General features: G+C 37.3%; 1 protein-coding gene across 1 annotated transcript in view; it reads right to left on the reverse strand.

The window, feature by feature from the left end:
• Positions 1 to 6,752: 6,752 nt before the first annotated feature.
• Positions 6,753 to 16,337, reverse strand: part of LOC148945889 (orexin receptor type 2-like) — a 463,622-nt gene continuing 454,037 nt past the window's right edge. The window contains exon 8 of the mRNA XM_089097767.1: positions 6,753 to 7,021. Coding sequence (XP_088953893.1) covers positions 6,816 to 7,021 — 206 coding nt within the window. The 3' untranslated portion in view covers positions 6,753 to 6,815. The remainder of the gene's footprint in view (positions 7,022 to 16,337) is intronic.

Here is a 16,337-nt window from a genome sequence, read left to right on the forward strand (position 1 = left end):
CCTATGAGCCAACGAATTGTATTTTCCATAATTTTCTTACAAAATACTATAGTTTACGTTCAAAAACCCTTTTTAGTTAATATTGCTACCCCCCCCCCCACACACACACGTCGTATTGTCTTAATAGAGGCAAACATTTTTAATATTAATGTTTAAACATTTAAAAATTCTTTTAAATGTTTTCACTTTTATATTTTTAAGAAATCAAAACTTAATCTAAATTTTTAGGAATAAACATCAGCATATACATATCAAACTGACGATGCACATTTTTTGGTAAATTCATTTGCATTTTTTTCAGTAAAGTACAAGTTGTATTCTTGCTTTTAGAAAATTTTGAACCCTAATCGTATTAATTTCTGCTCGTTTTGAGTTTGACTCTGTTATTTGTTTTAATTTCTGTTCGTTTTGGGTTTCATTTAATATGATACTGATTTGTGTTAGTTGTATGCTTGGTAGATTATTTGATTCTGTTTTTGTTAATTTTTGGTTTAATGGAGTTCTTTGCTTTTTTATATTTAAAAAAAAATATTTTGCGGAAAGTTTTTTTTTTAATTATTCTATAAAAAAAAGCAACAAGCCAATGTTTTCCCCGAGGTTTGTTTCTATTTTTCACTGATTAACAAACTAGTTTTGGAAAACACTCTCAGAAGGGATACTGGCGGCAGTTACGGACATTGATTTCCTGGCAGCCTCGTATAAATATTTCTGTGACCTATATTACGAGACTTTAGGTGATCAGATTTCCTTGAGCTGTTGAAGCATCCCTGGCATTTACATCTAAGACTTTGTCATATAAACCCCACAAACTGGCTTGAACCTGTTGTGGCTAAATTACAGGAACCATCGGGGCACATGCATCTTCTAATCTAGATTGAGCAGCCGGGAAGGCCAAGTCTATCTCTTTTGTTATTTGACCCCCAACTTCGAGAACATAATTCAAGGGAAACATAAATTTTCTTCAGACTTGCATCACGGTACGTAGCAATCGTGATGGATTTGATCTGACCTAGGATGACCTAGAGAACCTTTTACCAAGCAAAGCCTTGCAGTGATTCTTCCTTAACATTGTGAGAGTCCACCCTGACTAAACATAGTTTGAATTTGAGAGCAGGCAATGCCAACTCATGGATACAGATATGCATGCTATCTGTCAGTCTGTATGAGTTAATGGATTGAATACATTATTCTTCTTCTTCTCAGCCGTATGTAAAATAAATTGGCATATTATGACTATTACTAACAACTCACTGTAGCACCAAGCAGCCTGAGACCAACACTTGTAGGCACGTTCCTCTTCCATCCCAATATATTCAAAGCCTCCCACTTTATACTCTCCGAAAAAGTTGCATTTTTCTTAAATATTTCCTTATGAAATCCTCCATTCCTTCCACCCCAATTTGATGGGAAACATCAAGCAAATTCTCCTTCTTCCAGAGCACCCACACTCCTTAACCGTACTTGACCTCTATCCCCATTGTAGCGGCCAATATTGTAATATTGGTTCGTAGACTAATTTTCCTATTCTTCCTAACTTTTATCAAATTTGAAAAAAAAAATACTTTGGGCCTTGTCTATTAACTATTTAACATCTTCAATCGGCTCATCGTTTTTATTAATCCTATCTAAGTAAGTGATGTTGTCAATCTTATTTGTGTTCTCGTTACCCAACATCACCTTATATTACCTTAAATTGCACTTACCAGCGATAAGGACGAATCCTGTAGACGTCGGTCAATGATGATGGTGACTCAGCTCATCGGGCTCATCCCCAACTGTGTGCCATGGCCTGCTGCACCAATCTCTGTCAACGGCTGACTTGAGGCCTTCGGTATTAGGGTGCATGACTGCATTCTGGCCAAGGGAATTCCATAGACCAACAGACGGTTGGAGAAAAATTTGTTTCGCAGTTTGGTATTAGTACGTTTCCGGTAGAGCTTCAGGGGGTGCCCTGTTGTTCTTGACGAACTATCTAACTGGAATAAGTCAGGGATAATATCGTGGTTGCAGATCAATTTGTATGTCATGAATGCATCCCCTCGCTTACGTTGGTATGTGAGAAATGATATATTGAGCCTCTGGAGTCTGGTAGAATATGGCAAATTTTGAAAACCCTTTATGCATTTTGTTGCTCGCCGCTGCACCGATTCCAGAATCAATTGGTCAAGCTTGTTAACTGGCGTGGAAATGGACATCCCAGATTCTAATTTTGGTCGGATCAGGCCCTTTAGGAGCTTAGTAATCACTGCTGGAGATCTACTGCAGAACGTTCTCTCTATTATATCGAGAGTTTGGTTGGCTTTGGCTACTGCAGACTGCGTGTGTAAGTTGAATTTAAGCTTGTTATCAACCAAGACTCCCAGATCTTTTCCGCAGTGACTGGTTGTAAGTGGCTGTTTTGAACCACCATTGCATTCCATAAAATACTAGCTGAGAGGGTTGTTTGCTCCAAAGTGTATGACCTTGCATTTTTGGATATTAAATTTTAGTCGCCAGGTTTTTGCCCACGTTGAGAGTGCGTGGACATCTGCTTGGATGTCTTTGGTATTTTGGGGGTCATAAATTGGACCAATTATTTTGGAATCATCAGCTTATAAGTATATCTTATTCTTTATGATTGAATATGCATCATTAATATAGATGTTGAATAGAGTTGGGCCCAAAACCGTGCCTTGGGGTACTCCGCTTTCTACATCTGCTGATTCAGAGAAGAAAATTGGTACACCGTCCCCAAATACTCTTACCACATGCGTCCTGTTGGTAAGAAATTGCATCTTCCAATTTATGACTTCATCGTGGAGGCCTATTGCGTGGAGTTTAGAATTTAGTCTCCTGTGACAAAGTTTATCGAACGCTTTCGCTAAGTCTAAAAATATCATATCAACTGGGGATCCTGTGTCCATAAGTTCTGTGACATGCTCATAAGCTTAAATGAGGTTAGTATCACCTGATCGACCGGGGGAAAGCCATGGTGGTCAGGAGATAGTAGCTTGTTCGCATTTAGGGGTTCAATAATGGCTGAGTTAACTATGCTTTCAAGAAGTTTTCCCACTCCCGAGGTGAGACTAATTGGTCAATAGTTGCTGGCTTCATCTTTGCTGCTTCCTTTATGAACAGGTGTAATGTAAGCTTCCTTCCAATGTTGTGGGATATATTTAGTATTTAGAGATTTTGGAATAGTAGAGGATGTGATAGTACTTCATGCGTCTCCTTTAAAAGCCAAGGGGCCACTCCATCAGGTCCTTTTGATTTATTTGTGTTAATCTTCTTTAGTCGATTCTCTACATCTACTTTAGTAATATTGATTGGCGGCATACTTTAATGAATTTCGTACTGTGGGGGGTCTGGAAGTATGATATTATCTACAACTGTGAATACTGAAATGAATTGTTTATTTAATGCATTAGCTATATCCCTTGGGTCACAGATTTTTGATTCATCTTGGACAAGTTGAGTGACAGAATGCCTTCCAGGCTTACCCGATGACATATACCTCCAAAATTTCTTAGGGTTAGTTTTTGTTGCAGCTGCCACTGATTCCTCATACTTCTCGGTGGTATTTCTGGTGAGACTTCTCAGCTGGTTACGCGCCTGTGTATATTTCGTGTAATTGTCAGCCTGGTTTTGATTCTTTGCGTACAGCTTCCAGTATTTTTTTTCTTTTCCTAGCCTTTTTAATTTCTTTTGTGATATACGGGAGGGTTTTTGGTTTCCTTTTCCATTTTGTAGAAGAGTGATTTTCAATAGCCTTCAATGATATTCTTTTCATAGTTGTCCATGACTCTTCCACATCTGTATTCTCAATGAAAGACCAATCACATTGAGTCAGTTCCTGACGAATAAGACTGTAACCAGTGTACACGTGTTTTGTAAATTCTAGTCTTTGAGGATACAGTATAAAACTGCAACTTATGACAATGTGGTCAGTAGCTCCAAATTGTGGTAGGGGCTTGATGCTTATTATAGACTCTTGGTCTTTTGCTAGTAGAAGATCAAGTAGCGAAGGGTTCTGAACATTTCTATATCTTGTCGGGAAGCTAACTGCCTGGTACAAAGAATAATTAAATAGGCACTCCAGGAATGGTCTTATTAAACTATTTTCAGAAAAACCGAATCCGTTGACCCATTGAATATTTGGGAGATTAAAATCACCAACAATAATCATGTTTCCTAGTAGCTTCATTTTAATATCAATTGAAGTACTCATTGCAAGTAGGGAGGATTCAAGGCTAGGGGAACCGGGGTTTCTATACATGCAACCAATGTATAATGGCCCACAAGGTAGGAGGACAGATATCCACACTTGTTCAATATATGACTCATAATCTGAATTAATATCTATGCTTCCTACCTTCAGAGAGCTTCGGAGGAACACGGCTATTCCTCTTTCTCCTTCGCTAGATAAGTTGGTGACCAGGGTATAATCGGGTATCTGGATTTGGGTATCTCCAAGATGAGTATTGGTCCATTTAGGTTTACTCTCGCAGAAAGCGTAAACGTCTTCATTTTCCGTCGAAATGGCATATTTTACCTCATGGAGCTTTGACGTTAAACAATCTACATTACTGAAGACGACTTTCGGACCATTGTTCATCCAATGAGTGCAACTTTTATTCGGGCTGTGTGCGTTATTATCCATATCATTACATTCCCCACACTCTATGCTGCTGTGGTTTGGATCATCACTCATGAAAACAGTCTGCTCGGAAAGAATACAGCTTACTGATCTCGCACTGTAAAAAGATTCACTTGATTCACCAATAGTACTAATTTCAACATTAAAAGACACAGGGCTATTTACGCTACTATCTATATTTCTTTGAGAATCATCTAGTTTGTGTCCATCGCAGCTGGTGCTGCGAAGGTGGGCGCGTTTTTTTGAACAATTTTGTTGCCTCAAATAACTAGGTTTTCTTCACCATTGGCTCGTCGCGCATGAAGCTTTTGAAACATAATTTCTAAACTGAATTTGGCGGGTTCCTTTTCTCTCATATGACTTTTGCAAGATGCATTTCTTAATTTTTAATTCATCAACCGAAAAAAATAATGGGGCTCGCCTTACGCGAATCATTTTCATTCCCAGAGTTATTAAGACTGACGAGGCGGCGAACATTTTTTACAGCTATCCGTTGTAGGCCATATTCGTTACATAAGAAGTCATGAATGAATGTCTCATCATTGGGTTGCGGCAATATTCCGAATGTTCGGATATTTAATTTGCGTCTTTGTTTGTCTCTATCTTCAACAATCAATATTCTCACGTGGCTCTCTAGTTGCTGGTTCATTTCCTCGTTAAGAGATTCTACTCGAGATTTGATTAGCTTTTGTAACAGATCAGGATTACTAGCAGCCCCCGGAGCTTGCTCAAGCGAAGTAATACGAGTCTCCACATCCTTGAACTTGGCATCAATGTCTTTCTTGAACTCTTCTTTGAATTTACTAACTGACTGTTTAACTCTTGAATTTAATATCTAGGTCCTGTGCAGCAGTTATTGCAGGTTCAAGTGGTTCAAGCGTTTTGTTAACTATGGATTGTATTTTAGCTGCACTAGCGCCACTATGGGCGTTACCCTTACAAACAGGATACTTCCATTCGCAACCTAATCTTCTTGTCATTTTTGTCAGAAGATTATACTCGGTTTTTCTAATTTCAAGGCAATCGATGCAAGGCCACTGTTTACAAATGTCACAGTTCATGGCACTAGATTCTTCATCCAGATTCTCGTCAGAAGCAGCGAAAATGTCTTTGTCTTTTTTTGAGCTTTCTCGATGCCTTTTTGGTGGCATTCTGCAGCTTTCAGGCACTGATATCAAGGCAACACCAAATAAAACGCAACTCAGGTAACAGGTAACAGAACGGAACTTGGATAACAGAACGCAACCAGGAACACGAGAACACAGCGCCGCTAGGTCGCGTTAGTGTAAAGTCCAAAACGTTAGGATAAATTCTAGGAAAAAAACAGCTAAGTCTATAAGAATCACACTATTCCAGCATGATACATGTATTTTTCTCTTATTAGTTCAATAGCATCACAGCAAATTAATCACTTGTAGCCACAGTTTTCACAATTTTTTCACAGACAAGCTAAACTAGGTGGATCTTATCCAGATAGAAAATCACCAAAACTTGAGGTGCCATCACCTCCAATAACCTCTGAAAAAAAACACACAAACAAACAAACAAACGTCCTAGACCAATCTTCTTGCAAAACATGCAAAATTACGTATTTTTCGTAAATAGCACCTTGAGCGTTCTGTAATAGGGTTCTTGGATTCATTGAAGTTAGTCACGTGATTTTTATGGAGACCACACACCCTTATAGACGTTCCTGGTCCTTAAAAAAATAAGGCAAGTTCTCTTAGGCTCGTAGCTGTTGGTTGGTAACTTTGAGATTAACAAACTTTCCATATTAGGAATCACCATAAAAGCTGATTCTTTTTATGCCTTCACGGTAGTAGGCATTCTATTTTTCTTTTAATTTGGTTACTATTAGCACGAGTTGCTCTTAACTACAAATCGTTACTATGAAATATTTTATTTTTCACGTTTTTTAACTTTTGTTTTAACATGGTTAATCTTTACTGAATCAACTTTACAGTTTGGGCAACATTTTGTGAATTTCATAAAATTTTGTAATCGAATATTTTTTATCATCACTCCGGTTTTTAGAGATTTGGTCACTATTACCACAGGCCCCCTTTTATCTATAATTCGTTACCTAAAACTGAGTAAAAATTTCTAAAATAATATATAAGTAATACAGCATCTATTACAGTGAATTAAATATGGAAATAAAAAAGCTTCAATGTTCCAGTTATAAATTTGTATTTGGTTGAATTGTGTTTACTGAGGTAAGTGATGTCACACATCTCATTTGACTGGATCTTGCAGACGTTCTTCCCCTACGGCTTATAGTAGAGGCTGCCAATTTTATATTCGCATTTGGATGATAACTGTCCCTTCTCTTATGCCGACTCGATTCACAATCAATCGCACTATAGAACTCTCTTCTGAATTTTCCTAAAAGGAAAAAAATGAATAATAATTACAGACCTTATAGGCTTGTCTTTGGGTGTGAGTGTGTTATTTCTCAGCAGGACCGTGACGTATGGGGGGCCCCCAATGTCTTTGGGTACTCGGTAAAAACATGAGTTGGTAAAATCGTGGCGGGAAGTGCCACGATTTTTCGTACGCTGCCAAAATTTGTTGTTCGGTTAAATAAAGACCACGAAAATACTGACATGTCATCTGCAGAAATTTCAAACTTGGTCGGTAAACGCAGCAGTTTTCTGGGCTCCTACCGTGATTTTACAGCTGGCGTCACAATTTTCTATTTGGTTAAATAAAGAACATGGAAATTGTTACATGACATATACCGAAATCTTCATCTCGGTCAGTAAATGCAGCGGTTTTACCAACTCGCGCAGTGATTTTACGTACCGTATTCAAAACAGACATTGTGCTAATTATTGAAAAAATTCAGTCTGTAAAAATGACCAGCCAGTCTGTAAAATTCCTCACTCCCCCCAAACAATTTTTCTAGTAACGACCCTGGTTTGTGAGACATTTATCCTGCTGGGATTTTTCAAACATTCAGGACTTTTTTTGATTATTTATTAATGAGGGAACTTAAAATAAACTTGAAATTATACAAAAGGAATTCCCACTATTTATCTTAATATTCTGGATGCTGAATGTACTGGTTCATTCTTAAAAGGCAAGTAATCCTGGGAGGGGAAAGGGCTTTGAACCCCACCTTATTATTCTTTGAAATTTTTTGTGACTTGTTTATTCAAAAAAGTCGAATAGATCTGCGCACGTGCCGTAATTCTAAATGGCAAAGCATAAAAAAAAAATAAAATATTTTCATGTTTTGTTTCATTTTTACTTGCTTGCAATGCATCACTTGTGCTTCATTGAAAACGATAGGAGGCAAATTTTCAATAATATAAACATTATTAAGGTAAGGCTTACTTTAATTTATTTGGAAAAACTCATCGATCTTTTAGTGAATTTGAGACATCAGCAGCAGCATTAGAGAAGAAGGATGCCCTCTCCATTTAAGGGTAATTTCAGTCAGATTTTAAATATCGGTCTTCAATTTAACCAGAATTTCTTTTTTATTTAATGGTAAAATTAATTTGTGGTCTATACAGGGTCAATTAGTGGATTTATTTTTCTGCATATAATAAAAAATAACATTGTATGTTTGTTAGCTTGGACTTAATAAAAATTTTCCAAGACCCGGTACGGGGCCGGTTTGTATCTATTTGATTTATTTAGTTTACGCTTTCATTTTATTCATTCACGATTCGTTGTGATCATCCCTGTCGCATACATCTAATCACAGATTTCTTTGTCCATTATTTTCATTTGGGATTCGTTGTGATGCTTGTTGTCGCATGTCTTCTAGCCACAAATCTCGTTGCGCTTCATATTCGTGCAAGGCCGTATTCAGGGGGAGGGGGGGTTACCCGGTTTGAACCCCCGCAAAATTTTTGACGGAGTTGAAAATTAGTCTAAAAAATACCTGTAAAGACCAAACCTTACCAGAAAAAAAATATGCTCCCGCACTAAATCCTATTGCATTTTGTGGGTAAACAGTTCTGATGAGCTAACACAACGAAGTAACCGTAGGTAACCCCATGCTCCCCTGACCTTGCATAGTAAATTAGGGTTAATATGCGCTACTATCCTATTGCATTTTGTGACATACAAAAATCCTATTGCAATTTTGTGAGTAAACGGTTGTTATCAGCTTACGCAATTAGGTAACCCCATGTTCGCCTTATTATGCAAGGTCAGACTTTGCATAGTAAATTAGGATTAATGGGGGCTCGAGGTAAATATTATAAGAGAGTTCAAGATTTTCAGTTCAGTTCAATTTCAGACTTGGATAAGAGAGGGCGATTTTCAACGTGAAGAGGAAGTGTGACATAACGTCGTTTTTTGCACCAAAGCAGACCAGGGATGTTTCTGACAGTGGCGTTAGCGGGACGTCTGCGGAGCATTTATCTACATCTGTAGATCTGAAGGGCACTGGAGCCATCGTTGAAACTTCTGAATCACGCACATTGGAACCAACCACGAAGCAACACGCACCTGCACCAACCCTGTCTCTGTCGTTGTTTGCAAATAATATCGGTCGTTTTGTCAACAAATCATCCAGTCTCGATGCAAATTATAAACTTCTGTTTCTGAAGAGCCCTTGGAATCCAGATATCTCCTATATTTTTCCATTATCTTAAAAACAGAAGCTGAAGTTTCAGTTAACTTGGCTCACTCGTTTCAATTGGTTGTCCTACTCTCCGTCTGAGGACGCTGCTTTTTGCAGATTTTGCGTTCTGTTCTCGTCAGAGACAGCTGGCAAAGGCTGCCACGAGCACTTGGGATATCTAGTCACCAAACCATTCAGGAACTAACGTACCAATGATTCCAGCACATTTCGGTCTCGGATCCAGAACCTTCTCAAAATGATAGCAACTTCCGAGCACTACTGCGGCTGAGGGCGAGACACGGTGACGATGTTTTGAAGAACCATCTTCTTTCTGCGGCCGGAATTTCTTCTGATGAGCCCTAATGGAAGGTTCTACTTGGAAATACTTCTCTAGATTTAAGGTGCTTTTGCTTGTAAATTTACAACGACTTACATTTATTGATGACGTCTTTGCATGGATTTGGACATTTCTATATGGTTGATGGTTCGGTTATACTGTTTGGTCCTAGGTAGTTGGATAGATGAGTAAGGTCAAAACCTCGATCAAGTGCACATTTGTCTCAATTGCTGGATTAGGACGACAGTTTTTTTTTCAAGTAATTACCCCTTAAACATAATATATATATATATATATATATATATATATATATATATATATATATATATATATATATATATATATATATATATATATATATATATATATATATATATATATATATATATATATATATATTGGATGTGTGGGTACCGCTGGCACCACTTATTGGAGGTTTAGCGTGCGGAGGTCACCACTTTTAAAGGCAAAAATGGCGCAAAGAGTTGCTATGCCACTTACTGGAGGGGGAGATCCCTCGTCGGCCCCAAAATAGTGGGATTTCCGTGGTTACTGCAACGGTTCCGTATATACCAGCGTGATCGGATGGTCTATGGCCACATTTAAAGCCAAGGTTTACCGATAAGATTTCTAACTATCTCTTTTAGACTCGACCTAAGCTGAAAAGTTAAAAGAGTACATAGTAAAAAAGCTTACTGTAATCACTACACGTTGTATAAAAGAACTGAACTAAAAAGGACTCTTTCTCCCAGCCCGCTAGCCGTGTGCTGCGACAGGGGTTACGAGGGCGGTAAATGAATCTTTTCAGCCAATCCTAGGACTTACTAATTTACTGGTCAACCTCCCTAACTGCACGATTTCTTACCTCGTGGTCTATTAAATACGTACGCAATTAAGAAGACCCAAAATGGCGTCGCAAAAATAAAAGTAAAATTAATATTTATTACTCGGGAAAGGAAAATAATTAAGGGGCCAAAAGAAAGGAATCTGGGAGTGACATTTATCTGAACAAACTGGGATCAATGGTTCCAACACATCCCTCCGAAGATAAATGACCCGCATCCCCGGTGGATTGGCTGGAAACTTAGACATAAAATAAGTAACATTAAACTCAAAATCACTAGAGTTGTATCTTCTCTCTTTTCACCGGTTGGCTCAGGATTCCTCGCCATCCCCACGTCTCCATTGTAGGACCACCATGATCTGGATCGTCTAACATCCACATTTGGTTTTCAAAGTTGACGTCCCCAAGATTCGTAGAAATTCATTGTGCACAGCACAATCCAAAACAAAAATTTTCTTGTTCTCCCGAATTTACAGTTGAGAGGAGCAGAGAATCAGTTTCTGGCACTTTCGATGATGCCGGCCACATGAACATTTGGCTGCACTAGCCTCTTAATTTCCATCTGTGGAAACAACCCCACATCTCAATCAAAAAGTAAATTGCCCCTTGGCATAATTTCAAATAATTTAAGGCAGAAAATGCAAAGGCCTGTGAAAACTATAAGGGTACTGGGAATGTAGTAAAATTTTGAGTGATCCATGAATCGTCTTTTTTCTCGGTTCCCTCCCCTGGGATAATTAACTGAAGAATATACGTTTATGCTAATTGAAGATTAAACTTAGATACATCTCCCACTGAATACAATTTGCCGGAAATACTTGTCGACTCCCATGAAGAATAACAGCTATGAATAGGGCTCCTGGACAACGGTTTGGGTGAAGTATGAAGTGACTGGGAGACAGTATCCCCCATGGACTCCAGATCAGGAAGGCAAGATCTCGGTAAAGGGATCACAACTTGTCCACCAGTTGTGCATTCAGGAAAAGGACTATCTGTCGCGACTTCCCGGAGGGGATCTTCCCCAAGGGATTCCTCCCCCTCATAAAGGAACAAACCCTCTTTTGAGCTGATCAGACCAATATCAGATTCCTGTTCAAGTTTTTTCAATCTGAATCGACATTCAACATTTCCCAACTTTCCCCCAACCCGTTGAAGGTCTTTCATCTCTCTTTTGTAACCATCTTCTTTTATTTCCCATGGGTCTTTGACCTCTTTTTCCCCCTTATTATCCATGTTTTCAAGCCACAGCCCATCCAACATTTTTTTGTTTTTCGCCACTGCAGGCTGAATCTCCAAATTTTGTCTCTTCTTTGCATTCCTCTTTTCGTCTCTACTTTTCTCAATTCTGTCATTCGCGCAAAATAATAAATCACCGTTACATCTAATTTGGACTCCAGTGTCCACTATCTTTGACTGAATAATTTCATTGTAGCTCCGTTTAATATCTCTTTTCTCTCTCTTAGTTTTCTTTCCTTTTGTAGTAGCATTAAATAAATCGTCATGAAATCTGAATTAGACTCTAGTGTCCATCTTTGACTGTCTTTCTTTATTGTAGTTCCACTTAATATATTTCGTCTCTCTTTTAGTCTTTTTTATTCTTACCGCAGCAACAAATATTTCGTCATCAAATGGGAACTGAACTCCAACATTTGGCTTTTCATATTCTACTAAAATTTCTCGAACTTTCCGAGGAAAAGCACGTACAATAAATTTCGTCTCATTTTTTTTTGGTACAATCAGTGTTTCATTTTGGCCTATACTTGTTAGTGTCTCATATTCATTAAAAGTGTTCTCAAGTTTTCTATTATTTGCAAATTTTCCTGAAAAATCAATTTCGCTTGTCTTATTTTCAATATTATCTTGTCTATTTATTTCCGCATCCCATTTTTGTGGATTATCAACATTTTGAACTCGCGTATCAAGTATTTCGTTTTTCCGAAAGGGTGGCACAGCCTCCCAATTTGTTTTATGGGCCGGTACACTTCCCTGACTTGTCAACGAAGTGGCATATTTTCTCGCAAAAGTGTTTAATGTCTGGTAATTTTCATTTTCCAGCGATTGATTCTTAGACAAATTATTATGGCTATTTAATAGCCTACAAGTAAGTTGTGATAAAATCTACCTTTCTGGAATTCCCCAGCAGGCTTCTATTAGGCCTATCATGATTATTTTAAACTCTTGGTGATATCTTGGTTCTTTCTCTCTAGCTATTTTATCATTCTCTTTTTTCGTTCCCTAGCTATTCTATCAGCCTCTTTCTTTCGGTCTCTGGCTATTCTATCAGCCTCTTCCTTTTTCTCTCGCTATTCGTTCTTCCTTCTCTCTTTGTTCCCTTTCTTCTCTATCTCTTTCGTCATCTCGTTCTCTGGCTATTCTCAATTTCTCCATGAAATTTAATATTTGTTGTGTTATATCTATTTGAGTGCTTTTTCGCGAGCTCCTGCTGGACCTCGATTTAACACTGCTCCTTCTACTCGGACTACTTTGATTCTGTCTGTCATTATTTCTTCTTAATTCATTTTTTTGAATCTGTTCGTTCTCTATCCCGCAACTCCCCTTCATTTGGCACAGCCTCTGAGGGATGAGTTCGTCTTGTTTTTCACATATTATTTCTTCCTTGTTTATTTCGTACCCCCTCATTCTACCGCGTATACTTCTTTCCGATTATTTTATTTTTTATTCAATTAGTCAATCTTGGTAAGCTCAAAACTGTCATGCAAAAATTATGGCACTCAATTACCATTGTGAATTATCAGCTCCGTGTAACGAGATTCAACAATTTTTAAAATAACCGGAATGTCTAGACTTCATTAGGGAATAACGACTTCTTTCACAACAAGCAGTTTTACGCGAGTGAATTATATCTCCGAAAAACGAAGTAACAGGGGTTGGAGGAGAAAATAATCAGAAAAACCACGCGAATATTCCACTAGTGAATTAGCTGGACTAAACTCAAACAGGGGATCTACCCTGTACAACAAATCACGTATCCTCCCTGGATACTCGTTTTCCAAATATAATCTCCTCCTGGTCAGATTACTCAATAGGACAGGTGCCTCCCACCTTCCTTGTCTAATATGCACACAAACTGACAAATTCTCCTATTTTGCCGTCCTCAATACTCTTATAACCTTCGTCACTGAAGATTATATCTAAGTCCGCCAATTCACTCAAATAATAACCCAACTTTCAACGTTTTCTTATCTGTCCTTAAACCCTGTAATACTTTTAAATACGGAGATTTTCCCACTGTAAACTCAACTCATTAATTTAACGTTATTATTTTTTATATTTGTCTAACAAGGCCCTCAGCCCATTATAGACCTTCATAATTCTATTAATTGATTGCATATTTTTGTCTTTTTATATGTTACCATAATAGGCTACTTTATAGGCCAAATTAACCCGTCTCTTCGAAAACGCAAAATTCTTTTGCTATCAGTGCTGTTGATAGGTCCTTTTCTAGCTGCCACCACTTATTGGACGTGTGGGTACCGCTGGCACCACTTATTGGAGGTTTAACGTGCGGGGGTCACCACTTGTAAAGGCAAAAATGGCACAAAGAGATGCTATGCCACTTACTGGAGGGGGAGATCCCTTGCCGGCCACAAATTAGTGGGATCTCCGCGGTTATTCCAACGGTTCCGCATATACTAACGTGATCGGATGGTCAATGGCCACATTTAAAGCCAAAGTTTACCGATAAGATTTCTAACTATCTCTTTTAGACTCGACCTAAGCTGAAAAGTTAAAAGAGTACATAGTAAAAAAAGCTTACTGTAATCACTACACGTTGTATAAAAGAACTGATCTAAAAAGGACTCTTTCTCCCAGCCCGCTAGCCGCGTGCTACGACAGGGGTTACGAGGGTGGTAAACGAATCTTTCTAGCCAATCCTAGGACTTACTAATTTACTGGTCAACCTCCCTAACTGCGCAATTTCTTACCTCGTGGTCTATTAAACACGTACGCAATTAAGAAGAACCAAAATGGGTATTTAATAAATTTAATAAATTAGTATTTATTACTCGGGGAAGGAAAATAATTAAGGAGCCAAAAGAAATGAATCTGGAAGGGACATTTATCTGAACAAACTGGGACCAAGGGTTCCAACATATATATATATATATATATATATATATATATATATATATATATATATATATATATATATATATATATATATATATATATATATATATATATATATATATATATATATATATATATATATATATATATTTATATATATAGTATTTATTACTCGGGGAAGGAAAATAATTAAGGAGCCAAAAGAAATGAATCTGGAAGGGACATTTATCTGAACAAACTGGGACCAAGGGTTCCAACATATATATATATATATATATATATATATATATATATATATATATATATATATATATATATATATATATATATATATATATATATATATATATATATATATATATATATATATATATATATATATATATATATATATATATATATATATATATATATATGTATATGTGTGTGTGTATATATATATCTGCCTCATGGGCTGTGGCGAGTTTGTCATCCCTGGAGGCATAGTTGTCTGACTTTTTGACTATTTTGAACAAAATCTCTATTCCAAAATTTTTATCAGACATCTTTGGGGAGAGGACCGCCAAAAAGGGACTGGGAGGAGAACTGGCTGCCCAGCGACCAATTTTTAACATCTATATACCCTGAAAGCTTAGACTTGATACCCTCAGCTCGAAATAGTGAATATACAATTTTTTGATAAACTGGATCTAAACAGTATCTTTTAATTTAATTCAACTTGCCCCTAAGAATTCCCCGGAGTGTCACCTTAATACCCTTAGCCTTTCCAAACCCACCCAGAATCAAACTTCCCCTATTTTTCGAATGATAAATCCTACATATAAAAAAAGGCAAATTGCACAATCTCCGTTCCTTGCCCTGGGGGGAATTCCATCCCCAGAAGCATGGCTACTAGGCCTTTCGACTGTTTCTGACAAAATTACTTTCTCAAAATTTGGATCAGTACAGAGGGAAGGGAGAATCTAAAAAGTGCACGAGGGGACTGGTTGCCGTTCGGTCACTTTTGACTCTTGAGAAGGGCATTGGAACTTTCAATTTCCAATCCTTTCGAAGTTTACTCAACCACCCCTTCCGTATTACGTGCCTCTGGAAAATAATAGTAATAATAATAATAATTACAGTAATAAATTGAAGTCTTCTGGCTTTTGCGTTGCGTTGCCTCTCATAAAATGGTCATTTCACTTGATTTGAATTTCAAATCAGAAGAAAACTTGAACATGCACAATAGAATATAGTGGTAACCTTGCCTTTTGTCTGCGCTTAAATTATCATTAAATAAAAAAACAAGTTTTTTTTAACTGAAAGTAAGGAGCGACAATAAAACTTAAAACGAACACAAAATATTCCGTATATGAAAGGGGCTGTCCCCTCCTCAACGCCTCGCTCTTTACGCTAAAGTTTTTCATTGTTAAAAAAATAGAGTTGTGAGAAAGTCAAACTTTAGCGTAATGAGCGAGGCGTTGAGGAGGGGACAGCCCCTTTCATATACAGAATAATTTCTGTTCGTTTTAAGTTTTAATGTCGCATCTTACTTTCAGTTAAAACAAAAAACTTGTTTCTTTTTATTTAATTTTTGAACGTTTTGGAATAAATGCAGATTTTGATCTTGGCTCACCGTACATGAATAATTAAAACAAAATTTTCATATTAATTTACTTTTATTTGGTTAAATGGCTTTCTCGAAATTTGTTTAATTTTATTTACGAACGTTTTTATTAGTAATAAATATGCGTAACTTACGAATTAACTTACCTAACGAACTTCTATATTCATATAGTTTTAATACGTATATTAGGGGTTCGCCCCCTTGTCAATATCTTGTTCTTTAAGCAAAAGTTTGAAATTT

This window comes from Artemia sp. Qi Xiang Cuo, chromosome 12, assembly GCF_049724085.1.
Source record: "Artemia sp. Qi Xiang Cuo chromosome 12, ASM4972408v1, whole genome shotgun sequence".
NCBI classification, from domain to species: domain Eukaryota; kingdom Metazoa; phylum Arthropoda; class Branchiopoda; order Anostraca; family Artemiidae; genus Artemia; species Artemia sp. Qi Xiang Cuo.